Source organism: Balaenoptera borealis (assembly GCF_965194805.1).
Source record: "Balaenoptera borealis genome assembly, chromosome: 11".
Taxonomy (NCBI): domain Eukaryota; kingdom Metazoa; phylum Chordata; class Mammalia; order Artiodactyla; family Balaenopteridae; genus Balaenoptera; species Balaenoptera borealis.
This window is the reverse complement of record NC_138868.1, coordinates 71,348,081-71,361,002: the sequence shown is the minus strand read 5'-3', so window position 1 is coordinate 71,361,002 and position 12,922 is coordinate 71,348,081. Positions and strand designations below refer to the sequence as shown.

The window sequence follows — 12,922 nt, the reverse complement described above, 5'->3', positions numbered from 1 at the left end:
CAGAAGCCCCCTAGGTGCCAAATACACACAGTAAAGGGAAAAGAGAATGAGCTTGAATTCCAATGCCCGCCTTGACATTGTGAGGTCTTGGGAAAGTGACTTAACTTCTCTGAACCCCAGTTTCCTCGGCTGTAAACCGCTGACCATGGCAAGAGCCACTGTGAGGGGTAAATGAGATGTGGAGCCCCACGCAGAGTGTCTGGGAGAGTGAGCGCTCAGTCAATGGGAGTCAGGGGAGTTATGATCATTTCTGGCAAAACTCTAACTAGAAAAGAGGAAAATGTGACCATCTGAGGTCTCTTTCCCATGGATATCCTGCTCTCCAGAGAACCCCTCAAGACAGGAGGGCTAGCATGAAGACAAACGTTTCCTGAGTGCTAACCCAGTGCCCGGCACCACATCTAAGCATTTACATATCTCCTGATACCCACCCTGCGGTGGGCTGATGATGGCTTCCAAAGATAAATTGACATCCTAATCCCATTATTTGGAGAAAGAGTCCTTGCCAATGTAATTAAGTTAAGGATTTCGAGATGAGGAGATGATCCTGGATAATCCAGGTGATTATCCAACCCAACCTAAATGTCAGTCCTAAATGCCAGCAAAAGTGTTCTCATAAGGAGGAGATAAGACATGCACTGAGGAGAAGGTGATATGAAGACGGAGGCAGAGATTGGAGTGATGCCATCACAAGCCAAGAATTGCCAGCAGCCCCCAGCAGCTGAAAGAGGCAATCAGTGGATTCTCCCTTAGAGCCTCCAGAGGGAGTGTGGCCCTGCCAACACCTTCATTTCAGACTTCTGATCCCCAGGACTGGGTGAGAATAAATTTCTCTTCTTTTAAGCCACCTAGTTTGTGGTAATCTGTTCCAGCAGCCACAGGAGATGAATATACCATCCCCCCCATGGAAGGACTGTCATTATCCCCATCTCACTAATGAGAAAATTGAGGCAAAAAAAAAAAAAAAAAGAAGAAGACTCAACTACTTGCCTAGTAAATGGAGCAAGAATTCTAAGCTTCTCAGTTGATGCCAGAGCCCCACACTCGCCAGGAGGCAAGACTGCCTTGGCATCTTGTTAGACCACTTGGGCTACACTTGGCTACGGAAAACTTCCCTGGGTCTCCTGGTCCCCCTGACCAGGGCAGGAGATCTGTCACCCCTATGCATGGCAGGGAAAGCTTTAATGACAATGCCTGGAACATAGTAAGGACTCAAGGACAGCTATTATGTTGTCTTTGAGTTCTCTCAAACCCCACAGACCTTGGTGTCCCACTATCCAGAGGTGAGAAAGGGAAGAGGGGGACTAAGATGGTGCTCGTGAAGGATGGGGAAAAGGGAGAATTAGGGAGGGGAAGGTGGCAGGGACTGCCAGCTGCCTTATATTCTTGCTCCCTTTCTTTCTTAGTAAAAGAATCAAACCCTGCTTTTATTCAGGCCAAAAAGCACAAAACTAAAAGACCATATTTCCAAGCCCTCTTTGTGTCTTTGAGCATCCAATGAGATGTAAGTAGAATTGGTTGGGTGGGGTTTTCATGAGAGCCCTTTAAAGGGCTGATGCAGCAGGAATTATGGCCCTTCTACCTTTCCCCTTTCTCTCTTCCTTCTTGGATAACAGGCATGAGGGCTGAGTCCTAGCAGCCATTTTGTGACCATAAGCTTCCTTGAGGAGTAAAGTCGCAGGCTAAGGATGGTGGGTCAGAAATATAGAAGGCCTCTGAAATCCTATCATGCCAGCTGTCCCACCAGCCTTAGACTGGCCACCTTTGCATTTCTTTCATAAGAGTATATCAAACCTTAATTTATTTAAGCCACTCTAGTCTTGTCTTTACTGGCAGCCAAAAGCAATCACTAACTGATATAGTAACCCCAAGAGATTCACAAGGCATCAGGCCCAACACATGATTTTTTCTGCTGATAAGGTAGAAGTTGAGATTTGAAAGTCATCATCTGTCTAAGACCAAGCGCTAATGAGGTGAGATCCTTCTCTTTATTTCAAAGCTTATAAAAGCCTTTCTCTTCCTCCACCTGTTTCCCTTCAGTTGGCTCTTCTTTCAGGTAAATATACAGGGCCTTCCCCATCCTAGGGCCTGCTCCTAGGGGGTGTTCAAAACCCTTTGCCATCAACTGGGCTGCCACAGTGATATGGTTGGGTAAACTCCATTTAGAAAAATTTTCTAAATAGAATGTAACTCCTAAATCCTATACTTTCTAGGAAACGTCCATGCTTATAGTCTCAATTATGTTTTTGACCCCTATGATCAAGCAAAGGTACCAAGCTGGAAAGTTAAATGGCACCATCTGATGGCTATCATATCTTGGTGAAATGATTTCAATTTTTTTTGTTATCTCATCCTTGTGAATCAGGATTTATTAGGCTCTTGGCACTGCCTAATTTTGGTTTCCAAGATTTTTTACATCACTGAAACTTTGGCACTCACCTTTCTTTCCCCCTAATTTTTTCCCATTCCCCTTATTCAAAGATAATGCAACCAGAACAACTAAATTGACTGACAGTGATTAGTTCTTACTTTAATGATTCCAAATGACTGGCCTTGCTCAGTCCTCCATGGGTCACTGTCACTGACAAACTCTGTGTTGGGAAGGGGGGTTATTTTACATATGCTGGGCCTTCCTCTCCACCAACAGAGCACTCATCCTCCAGCTGCAGAGGTGACTGGTGTACATCAAACCACTAGAGAGCAAAGCAGGGAGAAGGAGACACTGTGTCCAAGGCCAGATAAAGACACCAGATAAAGCTCATGAGGGGTTGGGAAGGAAGCTGACCAGAATAAGCCAGGGCTGTGGGGAAAAACTCTGTGGATGAAGTGAAGAACTGGAGACCGTTCTTAAAGAATAGGGAAAAAATGAATGGGTAAATAAAAATATAGACTATTTCAAAAATTGTCACATATCCCCACTCTCGGGCTTTCTTCAACTCTGATTTCTAGGCTGAACATTTGCAAATCATCTCTCTCCTTGCATTGCAAAAAATCTTTCTAGAACTGGCAAGTAAGGTAAGATGTTTTTCATTTAGTTTTGAAAATTATGTCTAATGCCTTGGAATTATACTTCTCAAGTGACTTTAAGGATTGTGTTTCAACTCCCTTGTTATACAAAGTAAGGAAATTGATGTTCAGAGAGATTACGTGACATGTTCAAGGTTACACAGCAGGTTGGGGGCAGAACAAGGACTAGAAGTCAGGTCTCCTGGTTTCTAGTCTAGGCTCTTTCCACGCATAATGGAATACTAGGCACCCAGCCGTCATGGACTTCTAAATATTGGGCATTTTCTGGGTGTGAATATCTAACCAGCAGAGAGTCCTCAGAAGTGCTGTCTACTCATCCTGCAGAAGCTAAGAGGCATGGTCACATCACCCAAGATGATTCCTTGCTCTGGGGGAAATGGCGCAATGCAGAACACACATAGTGAACTCCATACTTGTCCCATAATCGTGACATCTTCACATATGTCACCTGTGGCACCCATGACACTTGTGAATCATGGCACCTGAGACATGTGTCCTGTGGTCTTCAAGCAAGAGTCAGCAGCCAACCACAACTGTACCTTCTTAGAAACTTGCCCTGAGCCACTGGCCACATGAGTAGCACTTCCTGGCATGATTGCTGCTAAAAGCCAGCACGCATCACATCCTCACTCAGGCTCCCTTTTAAGAGTCAGGAGTCTGCCCCGCATAAACATTGCTCCTTGACACGCCAGAAGGGAACCCTTGGGGACCTTGGCATTCCAGGTATGACATCTAGTATGCCAGCTTCTCCTAGAGGGCAGGAGTCCTCCTCTATGGAACCAAAGCATTTGTTAAACCACCTTACTCTAATCTGATGACAAACTGTGTTTTAGTCATGCCTATTCTCTTTTTTTTTTTCTTTTCTTTTTCACCATAACTATTTTCATACATTTTATTGTAATTTCTTCAAAGCACCATCTTCTGGCTGAAATGATCAACAGAGATCCCCTAACTTCTTCCTGCACCCATCCTTGTGGAAATGGCATTTTAGTATTTGAGTATTTAAAGTACTTTGGGTTTTTAAACAAACTCCCAGACATAGAAAACAAACTTATGGGTACCAAAGGGGAAAGGTGGGGCAGGGGGAGGGATAAATTTGGAGTTTGGGATTAATATATACACACTACTATATTTAAAATAGATAACCAACAAGGACCTACTGTATAGCACAGGGAACTCTGCTCAAAATTCTGTAATAACCTAAATGGGAAAAGAATTTGAAAAAGAATAGACACCTGTATATGTATAACTGAATCGCCTTGCTATACACCTGAAACTAACACAACATTGTAAATCAACTATAGTCCAATATAAAATAAAAATTTAAAAAAAAATAAAGTACTTTGGGTTTTTGAATGAACCCAGGTAACTGGTTTGGTCACTGACACCAGTGATCATTTTCAACGTCTTTCTGGAAAGAGTGACAAGTGAGACTAAACCTGCCCTTGGTAAAGAATTGGGTCTTTCTAGAAAATTCTTATTAATGGAATCCTTGACTTCCCTCAAAGTTGAGTTTAATTCAATGGGAAAGGATCACCTTTGCCAGGAAAAGTTTGCATCATGAAAAAATATTGGCTCTGAAGTCAAAGAAATGTGAGTTTGGAGCTGCCTTTTACATTGTAAACAAGTATTTGACTTCAGAGCCTCAGTTCCTTGTTTGTAGAGTGGGAATAATAACATCTGCAAGCAGTAATGAATTAAAAGTCTCTGGTACAATCACTGGGTCAGAGTAAATGCTACCAAACAGCTATACTGGCATGGGCATTTTAAGAGAAAGATAGAATTCTGTGCATATGGAAATGTGTCCAACATCACGTTGAACTTAAAGACTACACTCACTACCCTCAATGCACACATCTTGAATATTTTCCCGTCCAATAGCGGCTCATAATGATCATTTTTCTATTGATGCCTTTTTGAGGACAGCAGAGTTCTATTTTCAGGGAAAGCCCCTGGCAGTTAGGGGTGTCTTTCAACCCCATATCCATTTGTCGCAGTACAAACTACCACCATCAATTGTCAGCAAATGGGAGATTGAAAGAAGTCAAGAGCATTCTCTGGAAATAGCCCCTGGACATTAAATTTCCTGGTACAAAGCTTAAGGAAAAGTCTTTCTTGGTAGCCTGGCCGGCATGAGCATCATCCTCTTTGAATAAACAAAACATGACTATGCCTCTTTTGTGTTATTAGATAACCTGGAAGCCGTGTGTCCAAGCCAACTAGGTCTTTGGTCTTTCCCCAGGGCAGGGGAACCTGGCTTTTAAAGACCTGTTGGCAGACCCCATGAATCTTAGCAACTAACCTCATCTTTAAAAAATGGAACTTGGATTTGAATGCACTGGGCTCTGCCTATCAAGAAAGGAACAAGCATCCGAATATATGACAATTTGCCAAAACATCTCAAAAGATGTTCTAAGAACTACAATGTTGAAAATATGCATGACAGCTTCTGGAGCCAGAAGGTGATTTCAGAGGGAACTCCAGGGAGCAAATGAGAGATTTAAGACACAGCACTCTGGGAGGAAGAGGGGTAACAAGTGTTATTTTCTGCAAAAATAAAAAGTCAGGGACATAGAAGACTGCAGCATCATCTCACCCAGCTATGCCCTGGGTTCTGGAGATAAATATTGTCCTCAGATTGAATGAGTTGGGGCTGGAACAAACCTCTCACAAGCAAAATAAAGCCATTTCTAAGTGGACTAAAGGAAACTTAAAATACCAGCCAAATCTATTATAACTGTCCCCCTTTTTTAAACGTCACAAAACAAAATGTAACTATCTAGAGCATACTTATCTCTAATTATGATGTTTCATTCCAAAAATAAAAACTAAGAAAACATTATGTGTTTTAACAGTGAAGAATTCTTGAAATTTCTCAAATTTTTATCCCAAGTTTTAACTTTTTTTTTTTTTTTAACACAGTGAGTCCAGAACCCCTGGAAGTTCTTAGTGATATCTAGTGAAACTTGTCCATATAGAGAGTAAGCCATTATTCAAAACACATGTTTTTGTATATGGCTCTTCACAGACGAGGCTGTGAATAGATGGAGCTAAGAATGTCTCTTCCAAATTACACACTCGCCCATGCAAGGGCTCTCAAAGCAAACACAAAACCTCTCCTGTTGATTTAGGTCAACTCACCCCCACTGTAGCCACCCAAGGAATACAACCTTCCCCAAGCAGAGTCAAAAAGGAGCCAAACCTGGGAGTCTATTGGGACCCCAGTTTCACTCACTTGTCTTCTGCGAAACTTTTCCCAGTAATAACGTTCTTCCCTTGGGGTACATAGTTCCAGTATTCTTCCACAATCCCAATGTGGTATGTTCTGGTAACTGCGCCAACTATCCCAGACAGACCCAGGAATGTAAGGAGAAGGATGCAGCCAGCCGGCCACTTCTGAGGCATTTGTGGATGTAACTCAGGCAAGCAGCCTGCACAGGAGGCAACCCTGCCTGTCCCTCCCCCTCACTCAGGGCTAGTTATAAATAAGGAATGGACAAGGTTCAGCTCCTCCTACTTAGCTAGTTTGCGGTCGGGACAGAGGCTGACAACTTGTATAAGCAGAGCAAGCTCGATGGGGTAGTTGCTTTGATGACAAAGTTTTTGCCATCCATCCAAGTAATGTAACTGGCTTATTTATTTACTGTCCAAACCAAACAGACTTGTTTCTGTAAGGTTTTGTGCTCTGCTCTGACATTAGTCTTTCATCTTTGCCAGGAATGTCAGTACAACAAGTTGGGCTGATGGCTTCCCCCTGCTTTCTCTTTTTTTCTCTACACCTATTACAGGAACATATTAAAATTGGAAAACTGGGTGGGTCTGTGTGGAGCATCAGGAAATAATCCCAAGCATTAAAGAAGACTTCATCTCTTTCGAAAAGGCAGAGAGAGTGATGTAATCACCCTCCACCTTCTCCAACTTGTTTCATGAGGCTACATGAAACAATCAACTCACATCATAAAGTTTATAACAACATTGTAAAACCTCACTAATTCTCCATTGCTCATGCACCATCTTCCCCAGATGCTCTCAAATCCCATCAGCAAAAATGAGGCACTCAATCGCCCAGTTCAGCCAAAATTTTAGAGGCCATCACCCCCAAGGGCAGGGAGCTGCCTTTCTTAGAATGAATGAAAATAATAAGGAAGAAGTACCCTTCAGGCACATGAAGACAAAATTCAGTACCAGGTCTTTGGGTCAAAAAGGTGAAGGGATGCTCATTCTTCTATTTATTCTAATCTGTGACCTAGAATCTCCGTGTTGAAAGAGACCTCATCCACCCCTGGAAGAGAGCCAATCTGATTCCCATGCAGAGTTGCTCTTGAGGCAGCAGCCATGGAATGAAGGAGACAGCCTCCTGGCTGGGGTTTGAGGTTAGAAAGACCTGTGTCTGAATCTAGTCCTACCAGTTACTAATTTAGTGGCACTGAAGAATAACTTGACCTCGCTAAGTCTGGATTTGTAAAATGGGGATGGAGGGGTTGTTAAGAAAATTTAAAGGATGATATATGAGCAAGTCTAGATGAGTTTGGGCTTGATAACTTTTTAGATAAAACAGCAAAGAAATGATCCATGAAAGAAATAATTGATAAGCTGGACTTCAAAAATAAATTTCTGCTCTGTGAGAGACACTGTCAAAAGAATGAGAAGAAAAGCCACAGACTGGGAGAAAATACTTGCAAAATACACATCTGATAAAGAACTGTTATCCAAAATATACGAGTAACTCTTAAAACTCAACAATAAGAAAACAAACAACCTGATTAAAAAATGGGCAAAAGACCTCAACAGACACCTGGTCAAAGAAGATATAGGTTTGGAAAATAAACATATGAAAATATGCTCCACATCATATGTCATTAGGGAAATGCAAATTAAAATGACAATGAGATACTACTACACCTATCAGAATGGCCAAAATCTGGAACACTGAAAACACCGAACGCTGGTGAGAATGTGGAGCAATAGGAACTCTCATTCATTGTTGGTAGGAATGCAAAATGGTACAGCCATGTCAGGACACAGATTGCCAGTTTATTATAAAACTACACGTACAGTGCACATTAAATATCTTACAATTTTATTTGTCAACTATACCTCAGTAAAACTTTTTTAAAAACCCTAAAATTTTGCCATATGATACAGCAATCACATTCTTTGGTATTTACACAAAGGACTTGAAAACTTATGTCTAGACAAAAACCTGCACAGAATAAATGAACGGTGGTTTATTTATTCCATTATTCCAGATAATGGAATATTATTCAACACTAAAAAGAAATGAGCTATCAAGCAATGAAAAGACATGGAAGAACCTCAGATGCATATTACTAAATGAAAGAAGCCAATCTGAAAATCTACATATTGTATGATTCCAACTAGATGACACATGGGCAAAGACAAAACTATGGAGACAGTTTAGGGATCAGGGATTATCAGAGGTTTGTGGGGAGGCAGGGATGAATAGGCAGAGCACAGAGGATTTTTAGGGCAGTGAAACTACTCTGTATAATACTATAATACGTGGTGGATACATGTCTATACATTTGTCCAAACCCACAGAATATAGAACACCAAGAGTGAACCCTAAAATGAACCCATTATCATTGGGTGATAATGATGTATCACTGAAGGTTCATCGATTGTAATAAATGTACCACTCTGGTGGGGATGCTGATAATGGGGGCGGCTAAGCATGCGTGGGGGAAGGAGGTGTGTGAGAAAACTCTGCAGCTCAGTATTGCTGTGAACCTAAAACTTCTCTATAAGAGTCAAATCTGTTTTTTTAAAAGAAGATCTGAAAAGATGATGTCTGCAAAGTGCCTACCATACCCACAGAATAGGTTTGCAATAAATGTTAACGTCCTTATTCCTCATCTACACCCTCTAAGAGAGCCTCTGCCTCAGCCCGTGTTATGACAGATGCATTTTCACCAACATTCTTCTGTTTTCTTTCCCAGAGTCCCATCCACCACACCTTCCACTAGCCTCAAGTAAGAGAGTTCTTTCTCTTTAAATTGTAGGTATGCTATAGGTATGCCATAGCATGGGTTTTGAGTTGACATCTATCTTAGCTAATAAAATACATACTGAGTATCTTGTTTCATAGCCAAGCTCTTAATAACTTTGATTTATTGATTTGTTTTTATGGCAGGACACTTGTACAATAGAATAATTGCCATAGCACATTACCCTTTAACTCAAATCTATTCTTTAGTATAAGTTTGGAAGCTTTGTGTGAGATCGTCACTTTAATATCCACTACAGAGGAAGGATTCACAGGGCGAACCTGAGCACGACCTCAAAAGAAGTAGGGCTTTAGGAGTTCTTGGAATTTGGAAATGTCCCAGAACAAATAGTTTTTTGTTTATACCCCAGAGAAGCAGACTATTTTGGGCCAAACAGGCTTGATGTGGTATCAAAAACTTCATTAGGACATATTCCACACAATTCTTTTAGACGGGAGAAACAGGTATAAATGACACAAATCAAAAACACACAGCTAACTTTTCTACTCAGGATACTGAATGCATATAATGAAGTCCCTGAGGAAGGCATTACCTAATTTCTGATTCAAAATGAGGCCCACAGAGAAGACCCAGAGCACGGGAGGTGCTGTAGCCGATGAGATTAGTGCACTCAATCCATTCGAAGCAGAGAACGTGGTTCCTGAGGGGCAAAAGAGTCAGGGAAAGAGTTTACTAAAAGGGATGAAATAAAGTTCTGGAAATTTCTCTGACTTTCTTCCTTATTCTAGGACAATAGCATCTGAATTACCTAAGAGCTGAGGAGCAGAAAAGAAAAGTGTGTGAGTGAATGAATTGTTCCTGTAACACTCATTTCTGAAAACCCACTGCTAAATACAAGGTGTCATGGACAATGCAGAGAGTTTGATTAGGAAGTCTGTGAGTAATAATGTGAACAAATACTTTAAACTCCATTGGACACTCTTCAGACATGAATAAAGCAGAGAAATGCAACATTTATAAAGCACCTACTATGTGAGATGGACAGTACAGATATTCACTCCATGATTTCCTCAGTATACTCACCAGGTTTAAGACATGGTAAATCTGATGTCATGCATCAATAGAATCATATCATATTTCTCTGAAACATAGTACAGGATACTTAGAGAATAAAACTTTTAGTGGGAGAAGCCAATTCAGATAAATAGTATTCCAGCTAGCCTTAGCTGAGGTGTCATTTTAAGTAATAAATAAACTGTGAATGACAAAATTGGCTGTCCCATTCTTTAGACTTTTTGCGTGTTTTAAGAGAAATATTAAATACTCCTTAAGAGATTTTCGATATTCCAAACTCTGACCAAAAACTTTCACTGGTCTAGCCCTCTCACTGCCCTGCCACAGTAGATCATGGCGCTTCAACCTCCTTGGGTCCCTCAGTTTCTTGATGGGATCTTTTTATTTCTCACCTGGAGGAGCCTTAGAGCTTTCTAGCTGCTCTCACAGGGGCCAGAGTGATCTTCCTGAATGCAGATGGGACCAGGTTTCTCCACTGCCTGAGATTTTTCGGTAGCTCCCCATGGCCTTCAGGATAAGGGCTGATAGCCTTGACTTGACTTTCAAGACTGGTCCTGATCTGGCTCCTAGGGACTGGAGCCCTCTCCTCAACATTTAGCCCGGGCTCTCATCATCATCATCATCATCATCATCATGGCAACCAGTTTGCCCTTCATCTGTGCTCCCATCATCACTTTGTGTGTGCCTTTGCCATAGCACTTATCACATTCACACAGTGCAGTAATCATCTGTTTGTCTGCCCTCCCACACAACACTCATCAGAGGCTTCTTATGGGCAGGGACTGAGCCTTGTTCATCCCTGTGTTCCCGGTGTCTGATGTTAAATGGTGAACCAACGCATGAGCGAATGAATGAATGAATATATTAGATGCTACCAGTATGTACCAAGTGTGTGTTATGTGGTGGTTTCTATGCTAAGCCCTTTACGTGCATTATTTCATTTAATTATAACAACATCTCTATCAGGTGTGCACCATTTTATCTGTTTTACAGATGAGGAAACTGAAGTTTAGAGGGGTTCCATAATTTTCTCAGCACCCCACACTGGTAAGCGGTAGAGTTCTGTGAGACTCCAACACCAGCATTTCTACCCAGACAAAGGAGAACGGGGGCACCAGAGATTATGGCTTCCTGCTTTATACTACTGAGTGGGACCCGCTCTCTGTAAAGAAATATGAACCAGGACTGTTCAAGGACCTGTCCATTGAAGGAGGATCTCCAAATGCCATCCCCCCAGCCCAGTCCACGCACCCCTGACAGCCAGGGAAAGTCCTAATTATTACAGAACACCCAAACATGCCATCCTGCTTCATCCCTCCTTTTAAAGTTCTGACCCTCCACCCGCTCCACGTCTCACCCGCACTAAATTCCCCACCATCCTCCTGAACCTTCCTAGGCTGTTCCTCTGGGAAGCCTTCCTTGGTTCCTGCTACACCCACCACACCTTCCCTCCCATGTGTCCCTCTTCTGTGCTTCTTCTGGACTTTGCATACATGCTTATCCTTGTTTATGTGATTATTTGCTTACATGTCAGTCTTCCTTACTAGGCTCTAAACTCCTTGAGAACAGAGTCTGACCAGCCCTCAACACCTCCCTCCTGCTATGCCTGAAGTCCTAAGTCTTTACTAAAAGAACACACTGCTCAGGGCCTGCTCCAGCCTCCACTTGCCACCCCTGGGTACCCAATCTCTTGCTCTCCTGAGACTCTCACCTGCCCATTCTTTTTGGACCATCTGCTCACCTGGGATGGGATTTTGCCCTCCCTCCTCCCCTCACTTCCTCCTTCCCACCATCCTATCTTCCACTCATGCCTCTGCTCCAAACTCTGAGGTCTGAGAACCAGTCCTGCCTCATTCCTACATCCAGTTCTGTGCTCAGGTCCTTTCATATGTGGATTGGGAGATTTGAACGGCATCCTGTTCATCTCTGCATCCTCAGTGGTAAGCACAGAACCAGTGGTTAGCAGTAGGCACTGAGGGAAAAAGGGAATAATAACTGTAGCATTTACAACATGCTAGGCAAGGTACTAAATATTTTACATACATCATTTCGTATTCCTTGCCACCACAATACTCTATGAGGTAGATATTTTTGTTCTTGTATTGCAGGTGGGAAAACTAAGGTTTGGGAAGATTAATAACTTGCCCACGTCACACAGCTAGAAAATAGTAGAGCCAGGATTCAAACCTGGATCTGTCTGGTACAGAAGCCTACACTCCAGACCACCACACTGGACTAAATGAAAGCCAAGGCTAGTTCAGGAGACCATTTCAAGAAAGGAAACATGAGCAGTATACAGAAATTTCTCCAAACATAAACATGACCTATGATTTTTAAAGAAGCAGAATGTAGAATGCACATGGACAAACACTCCACCAAACAAAAGTCCAGTGATGGAATCATTCATTCCACTATTTGAAAATATTTGCTGAGCACCTACTTTGTTAACTGTTCTAGTCAACTGAGAATGAGACAGGCCCTGCCCTCAAAGAGTTTATGTTCTAGTGAGGGAAACAGACTGTCGATAATAAACAAGTATTAAAGTATTTATTTAAAAATATTAACCAAATATCATGATGAGTTCAGTGAAGTTCAAGTTAAATCCAATGTGAATGGTGTGGGGAGAACGTCAGGGCTGTACCCAGGAGGTGTCTGAGATGTTTGGGGAGGTGGCCCAGCAGCTCGCTCTGAAGCATGTTGATATTTTATAGAGTGGAATAGAGCATATTAGAGTCCCATCCCTAAAGCCTCATCCACTGCCATCATCAAAAAGGAAGGAAGGAAGAAAGGAAGGAAGGAAGGGGGAAAGAAAGAGAGAGAGAGTAGAGAAAGAAAGAAAGAAGGAAAGAAAG

General features: G+C 42.1%; 1 protein-coding gene across 1 annotated transcript in view; it reads right to left on the bottom strand.

The window, feature by feature from the left end:
* Nucleotides 1–12,852, bottom strand: part of HEPHL1 (hephaestin like 1) — a 99,650-nt gene extending 86,798 nt beyond the window's left edge. Inside the window, exon 1 of the mRNA XM_082339875.1 lies at nt 6,263–12,852. Coding sequence (XP_082196001.1) covers nt 6,263–6,432 — 170 coding nt within the window. The 5' untranslated portion in view covers nt 6,433–12,852. The remainder of the gene's footprint in view (nt 1–6,262) is intronic.
* Nucleotides 12,853–12,922: the final 70 nt, after the last annotated feature.